This window comes from Oncorhynchus keta, unplaced genomic scaffold (assembly GCF_023373465.1).
Source record: "Oncorhynchus keta strain PuntledgeMale-10-30-2019 unplaced genomic scaffold, Oket_V2 Un_contig_7551_pilon_pilon, whole genome shotgun sequence".
Classification (NCBI taxonomy): domain Eukaryota; kingdom Metazoa; phylum Chordata; class Actinopteri; order Salmoniformes; family Salmonidae; genus Oncorhynchus; species Oncorhynchus keta.
This window is the reverse complement of record NW_026289529.1, coordinates 1-7,540: the sequence shown is the minus strand read 5'-3', so window position 1 is coordinate 7,540 and position 7,540 is coordinate 1. Positions and strand designations below refer to the sequence as shown.

Here is a 7,540-nt window from a genome sequence, read left to right as displayed (position 1 = left end):
TAGAAGCTGAGGTCGTTGTGTTCTCCATCCAGTATGCCTGTGATGTAGAAGCTGAGGTGGTTGTGTTTCTCTCCATCAGTATGCCTGTGATGTAGAAGCTGGGTGGTTGTGTTTCTCTCCATCAGTATGCCTGTGATGTAGAAGCTGAGGTCGTTTGTTTCTCTCCATCAGTATGCCTGTGATGTAGAAGCTGAGGTGGTTGTGTTTCTCTCCATCAGTATGCCTGTGATGTAGAAGCTGAGGTCGTTGTGTTTCTCCATCAGTATGCCTGTGATGTAGAAGCTGAGGTCGTTGTGTTTCTCTGCCTGTGATGTAGAAGCTGAGGTCGTTGTGTTTCTCATCAGTATGCCTGTGATGTAGAAGCTGAGGTCGTTGTGTTTCTCTCCATCAGTATGCCTGTGATGTAGAAGCTGAGGTGGTTGTGTTTCTCTCCATCAGTATGCCTGTGATGTAGAAGCTGAGGTCGTTGTGTTTCTCTCCATCAGTATGCCTGTGATGTAGAAGCTGAGGTCTCTCATCAGTTGTGTGTTTCTCCATCAGTATGCCTGTGATGTAGAAGCTGAGGTGGTTGTGTTTCTCCATCAGTATGCCTGTGATGTAGAAGCTGAGGTCGTTGTGTTTCTCCATCAGTATGCCTGTGATGTAGAAGCTGAGGTGGTTGTGTTTCTCTCCATCAGTATGCCTGTGATGTAGAAGCTGAGGTCGTTGTGTTTCTCTCCATCAGTATGCCTGTGATGTAGAAGCTGAGGTCGTTGTGTTTCTCTCCATCAGTATGCCTGTGATGTAGAAGCTGAGGTGGTTGTGTTTCTCTCCATCAGTACGCCTGTGATATAGAAGCTGAGGTCGTTGTGTTTCTCTCCATCAGTATGCCTGTGATGTAGAAGCTGAGGTCGTTGTGTTTCTCTCCATCAGTATGCCTGTGATGTAGAAGCTGAGGTGGTTGTGTTTCTCCATCAGTATGCCTGTGATGTAGAAGCTGAGGTGGTTGTGTTTCTCTCCATCAGTATGCCTGTGATGTAGAAGCTGAGGTGGTTGTTTCTCTCCATCAGTATGCCTGTGATGTAGAAGCTGAGGTCGTTGTGTTTCTCCATCAGTATGCCTGTGATGTAGAAGCTGAGGTCGTTGTGTTTCTCTCCATCAGTATGCCTGTGATGTAGAAGCTGAGGTCGTTGTGTTTCTCCATCAGTATGCCTGTGATGTAGAAGCTGAGGTGGTTGTGTTTCTCTCCATCAGTATGCCTGTGATGTAGAAGCTGAGGTGGTTGTGTTTCTCTCCATCAGTATGCCTGTGATGTAGAAGCTGAGGTCGTTGTGTTTCTCTCCATCAGTAGGCCTGTGATGTAGAAGCTGAGGTCGTTGTGTTTCTCCATCAGTATGCCTGTGATGTAGAAGCTGAGGTGGTTGTGTTTCTCCATCAGTATGCCTGTGATGTAGAAGCTGAGGTGGTTGTGTTTCTCTCCATCAGTATGCCTGTGATGTAGAAGCTGAGGTCGTTGTGTTTCTCTCCATCAGTATGCCTGTGATGTAGAAGCTGAGGTCGTTGTGTTTCTCTCCATCAGTATGCCTGTGATGTAGAAGCTGAGGTGGTTGTGTTTCTCCATCAGTATGCCTGTGATGTAGAAGCTGAGGTCGTTGTGTTTCTCTCCATCAGTATGCCTGTGATGTAGAAGCTGAGGTCGTTGTGTTTCTCTCCATCAGTATGCCTGTGATGTAGAAGCTGAGGTGGTTGTGTTTCTCCATCAGTATGCCTGTGATGTAGAAGCTGAGGTGGTTGTGTTTCTCCATCAGTATGCCTGTGATGTAGAAGCTGAGGTGGTTGTGTTTCTCTCCATCAGTATGCCTGTGATGTAGAAGCTGAGGTGGTTGTGTTTCTCTCCATCAGTATGCCTGTGATGTAGAAGCTGAGGTGGTTGTGTTTCTCTCCATCAGTATGCCTGTGATGTAGAAGCTGAGGTCGTTGTGTTTCTCTCCATCAGTAGGCCTGTGATGTAGAAGCTGAGGTGGTTGTGTTTCTCTCCATCAGTATGCCTGTGATGTAGAAGCTGAGGTGGTTGTGTTTCTCCATCAGTATGCCTGTGATGTAGAAGCTGAGGAAGCTCGTTGTGTTTCTCTCCATCAGTAGGCCTGTGATATAGAAGCTGAGGTGGTTGTGTTTCTCTCCATCAGTATGCCTGTGATGTAGAAGCTGAGGTGGTTGTGTTTCTCTCCATCAGTATGCCTGTGATGTAGAAGCTGAGGTGGTTGTGTTTCTCCATCAGTATGCCTGTGATGTAGAAGCTGAGGTCGTTGTGTTTCTCTCCATCAGTATGCCTGTGATGTAGAAGCTGAGGTGGTTGTGTTTCTCTCCATCAGTATGCCTGTGATGTAGAAGCTGAGGTCATTGGGAAGCCAGACCCCATGTTCTTTCAGAAAGTTCTGGATGACATGGGGATTCAGTCACACCAGGTAGGTTTTACAACAATATATATATATGCCATTTAGCTGACGCTTTTATCCAAAGCGACTTACAGTCATGTGTGCATACATTCTACGTATGGGTGGTCCCCGGAATCGAACCCACTACCCTGGGCGCTACAAAGCGCCATGCTCTACCAACTGAGCCACAGAAGGACCATAACAATATGGACAATATACATTCAGCACATACATTCATTTAATAAGGATTCTGAGCCATCCTCCTGCTCTCCTTTCTGTCTCTCTCTCCTCCTGCTCTCCTTTCTGTCTCTCTCTCTCCTCCTGCTCTCTTTGTGTCTCTCTCTCCTCCTGCTCTCTTTCTGTCTCTCTCTCTCCTCCTGCTCTCTTTCTGTCTCTCTCTCTCCTCCTGCTCTCTTTCTGTCTCTCTCTCTCCTCCTGCTCTCTTTCTGTCTCTCTCCTCCTGCTCTCTTTCTGTCTCTCTCTCTCCTCCTGCTCTCTTTCTGTCTCTCTCTCTCCTCCTGCTCTCTTTCTGTCTCTCTCTCTCCCCTGCTCTCTTTCTGTCTCTCTCTCTCCTCCTGCTCTCCTTTCTGTCTCTCTCGCCTCCTGCTCTCTTTCTGTCTCTCTCTCTCCTCCTGCTCTCCTTTCTGTCTCTCTCTCTCCTCCTGCTCTCTTTCTGTCTCTCTCTCTCCTGCTCTCTTTCTGTCTCTCTCTCTCCTCCTGCTCTCTTTCTCTCTCTCTCTCGCCTCCTGCTCTCTTTGTGTCTCTCTCTCTCTCCTCCTGCTCTCTTTCTGTCTCTCTCTCTCCTCCTGCTCTCCTTTCTGTCTCTCTCTCTCCTCCTGCTCTCCTTTCTGTCTCTCTCTCTCCTCCTGCTCTCCTTTCTGTCTCTCTCTCTCCTCCTGCTCTCTTTCTGTCTCTCTCTCTCCTCCTGCTCTCCTTTCTGTCTCTCTCTCTCCTCCTGCTCTCCTTTCCCTCTCTCTCCTCCTGCTCTCTTTCTCTCTCTCTCTCCTCCTGCTCTCTTTCTGTCTCTCTCTCTCCTCCTGCTCTCTTTCTGTCTCTCTCTCTCCTCCTGCTCTCTTTCTCTCTCTCTCCTTTCTCAGACTCTGATGATTGGAGACGATCTGGTGAATGATGTGGGCGGGGCCCAACACTGTGGAATGAAGGGTGTCCAAGTGAGGACAGGAAAATACAGGTAGGTGTTTGTTTATGTATGTTGACGTCCGTATGTTTGGCTTCACATCGTTGAAATGAATGCAGGCAGAAACCAACTGTCCCATCAACGACCACAAGGGGGCGGTCTAACACAACATCGAAATCTAAGGACTAAAAATACTATTTTCGATGGAGAGTCCCGATTTGAGAACTTCTTGGTCCAAGGCTTTATTACTCTGTGTCTGTGAAACTGACCTTTTTTTTTAGAGTTTTGTTTATTTCATTAAGAATATGCTGAAAATATCTTCATGTTATCCAAATGTTAAATGCAGCTCTGCCCCAATCCCATCCATACTCTCAGTATTAGTCTGGAGTCTGAATGTTAAATGCAGCTCTGCCCCAATCCCATCCATACTCTCAGTATTAGTCTGGAGTCTGAATGTTAAATGCAGCTCTGCCCCAATCCCATCCATACTATTAGTATTAGTCTGGAGTCTGAATGTTAAATGCAGCTCTGCCCCAATCCCATCCATACTCTCAGTATTAGTCTGGAGTCTGAATGTTAAATGCAGCTCTGCCCCAATCCCATCCATACTCTCAGTATTAGTCTGGAGTCTGAATGTTAAATGCAGCTCTGCCCCAATCCCATCCATACTCTCAGTATTAGTCTGGAGTCTGAATGTTAAATGCAGCTCTGCCCCAATCCCATCCATACTCTCAGTATTAGTCTGGAGTCTGAATGTTAAATGCAGCTCTGCCCCAATCCCATCCATACTCTCAGTATTAGTCTGGAGTCTGAATGTTAAATGCAGCTCTGCCCCAATCCCATCCATACTCTCAGTATTAGTCTGGAGTCTGAATGTTAAATGCAGCTCTGCCCCAATCCCATCCATACTCTCAGTATTAGTCTGGAGTCTGAATGGTGAAGACATCAAAACGATGAAATAACACGTATGGAAGAGTGCAAAGCTGTCATCAAGGCAAAGGTTGGCTACTTTGAAGAATATAACATTTATTTTGATTTGTTTAACACTTTTTTGGGTTACTACATGATTCCATATGTGTTATTTCATAGTTTTGATGTCTTCACTATTATTCTACAATGTAGAAAATAGTAAAAATAAAGAAAAACCCTTGAGTGTGTGTCCAGACTTTTCACTGGTACAACACCCCAGGACAGTCAGCCACAACACAGGACCCCAGGACAGTCAGCTATACAACACAGGACCCCAGGACAGTCAGCTACAACACAGGACCCCAGGACAGTCAGCTACACAACACAGGACCCCAGGACAGTCAACCACAACACAGGACAGTCAGCCACAACACAGGACCCCAGGACAGTCAGCCACAACACAGGACCCCAGGACAGTCAGCCACAACACAGGACCCCAGGACAGTCAGCAGTCAGCACAACACAGGACCCCAGGACAGTCAGCCACAACACAGGACCCCAGGACAGTCAGCCACAACACAGGACCCCAGGACAGTCAGCTACACAACACAGGACCCCAGGACAGTCAACCACAACACAGGACAGTCAGCCACAACACAGGACCCCAGGACAGTCAGCCACAACACAGGACCCCAGGACAGTCAGCCACAACACAGGACCCCAGGACACTCTAATGTATCTGTCCTCTTGCTCAGTTGTGCACTGGGGCCTCCCACTCCTCTTTCTATTCTGGTTAGGGCCAGTTTGCTCTGTTCTGTGAAGGGAGTAGTACACAGTGTTGTACGAGATCTTCAGTTTCTTGGCAATTTCTCTCATGGAATAGCCTTCATTTCTCAGAACAAGAAGAGACTGACGATTTTCAGAAGAAAGGTCTTTGTTTGTTATCAAACCCACAAATGCTGATGCTCCAGATACTCAACTAGTCTAAAGAAGGCCAGTTTTATTGCTTCTTTAAACAGGACAACAGTTTTCAGCTGTGCTAACATAATCGCAAAAGGGGTTTCTAATGATCAATTAGCCTTTTAAAATGATAAACTTGTATTAGCTAACACAACGTGCCATTGGAGCACAGGAGTGATGGTTGCTGATAATGGGCCTCTGTACGCCTATGTAGATATTCCATTAAAAATCAGCCGTTTCCAGCTACAACAGTCATTTACAACATTAACAATGTCTACACTGTATTTCTGATCAATTTGATGTTATTTTAATGGACCAAAAAAATAGCTTTTCTTTCAAAAACAAGGACATTTCTAAGTGACCCCAAACAAATTGGCACTGATCTGAGCCAAAGGGGGCCGTGTGTGTGTGTGTGTGTGTGTGTGTGTGTGTGTGTGTGTGTGTGTGTGTGTGTGTGTGTGTGTGTGTGTGTGTGTGTGTGTGTGTGTGTGTGTGTGTGTGTGTGTCATGTAACTGATGTGCAGATGGCTGTTCAGCCTCACACAAACACTATCTGCTACTTTCACATTGTGAGTGTGAGACGTGAGATTTAGCCTAGTTTAGCCTCGTTTAGCCTTGCATGACCCCGTAAACTCGGTGGAGAGCAGGGAACAGCCATAAACCACAGAGAGATGTGGGAAAACACAGCTGGCTGTCTCCAAGGTTACGGTCCAAATGGAACCCTGTTACCTTTCGTAGTTCAAAAGTAGTAGTGCACTATGTAGGGGATAGGGTGTCATTTGGGACTAGACCTAGTCAACCAGGCGTCTCTCTCTCTCTCTCTCTCTCTCTCTCTCTCTCTCTCTCTCTCTCTCTCTCTCTCTCTCTCTGTGTCTCTCTCTCTCTCTCTCTCTCTCTCTCTCTCTCTGTGTCTCTCTCTCTGTGTCTCTCTCTCTGTGTCTCTCTCTCTCTCTCTCTCTCTGTGTCTCTCTCTCTGTGTCTCTCTCTCTGTGTCTCTCTCTCTCTCTCTCTGTCTCTCTCTCTGTCTCTCTCTGTGTCTCTCTCTGTCTGTAGGCCCAGTGATGAGAAGCACCCCACAGTAACAGCTGATGGCTATGTGGACAACCTTGCGGAGGCTGTGGAAACCATCCTGAAGCTCCGGGGCCAGTGAGGAGAGGACCAGGAAGAACCACCTTCACCACCACAATACACCACACACACAGTGATTACTCTAGTACGATCTGACAACAGGGAGTAACCCACTAACATAGAGAGCCATGGAGAGATAGAGCCAAGATGGAGGAGATAGAAGAACACAGTCTTAGAGGAGATAGAGCCATGTTGGAGCCAAGATGGAGGAGATAGAAGAACACAGTCTTACAGGAGATAGAGCCATGTTGGAGCCAAGATGGAGGAGATAGAAGAACACAGTCTAAGAGGAGGTAGAGCCATGTTGGAGCCAAGATGGAGGAGATAGAAGAACACAGTATTAGAGGAGATAGAGCCATGTTGGAGCCAAGATGGAGGAGATAGAAGTTAATAAGCTCATGGTCAGAAGGCAGCTAGTTAGGTAAGTTAATAACCTCATGGTCAGAGGGCAGCTAGTTAGGTAAGTTAATAACCTCATGGTCAGAGGGCAGCTAGTTAGGTAAGTTAATAACCTCTTGTTCAGAGGGCAGCTAGTTAGGTAAGTTAATAACCTCATGGTCAGAGGGCAGCTAGTTAGGTAAGTTAATAACCTCTTGGTCAGAGGGCAGCTAGTTAGGTAAGTTAATAACCTCATGGTCAGAGGGCAGCTAGTTAGGTAAGTTAATAACCTCATGGTCAGAGGGCAACTAGTTAGGTAAGTTAATAACCTCTTGGTCAGAGGGCAACTAGTTAGGTAAGTTAATAACCTCTTGTTCAGAGGGCAGCTAGTTAGGTAAGTTAATAACCTCATGGTCAGAGGGCAACTAGTTAGGTAAGTTAATGACCTCATGGTCAGAGGGCAACTAGTTAGGTAAGTTTATGACCTCATGGTCAGAGGGCAACTAGTTAGGTAAGTTAATAACCTCATGGTCAGAGGGCAACTAGTTAGGTAAGTTAATGACCTCATGGTCAGAGGGCAACTAGTTAGGTAAGTTAATGACCTCATGGTCAGAGG

General features: G+C 46.5%; 1 protein-coding gene across 32 annotated transcripts; it reads left to right on the top strand.

Moving 5' to 3' along the window:
- Positions 1-354: 354 nt before the first annotated feature.
- On the top strand, positions 355-7,540 carry LOC127926421 (phospholysine phosphohistidine inorganic pyrophosphate phosphatase-like). Of its 32 annotated transcripts, none has more exons than XR_008124136.1 (9): positions 355-509; positions 565-795; positions 843-1,028; positions 1,119-1,582; positions 1,628-2,046; positions 2,190-2,444; positions 3,512-3,603; positions 6,472-7,396; positions 7,475-7,540. XR_008124136.1 is itself a non-coding variant. In XM_052511834.1 (4 exons), the coding sequence occupies exons 2-4, from the start codon at positions 2,397-2,399 to the stop codon at positions 6,566-6,568; spliced, it is 237 nt and encodes a 78-aa protein (XP_052367794.1). In that variant the 5' UTR covers positions 1,770-1,858; positions 2,282-2,396; the 3' UTR covers positions 6,569-6,676. The 32 variants fall into 32 exon arrangements, 4 of the variants coding, with proteins under 4 accessions (XP_052367794.1, XP_052367791.1, XP_052367793.1 ...); XR_008124134.1 differs by having other exon boundaries at positions 6,472-7,435; XR_008124135.1 differs by having other exon boundaries at positions 6,472-7,045; positions 7,163-7,534.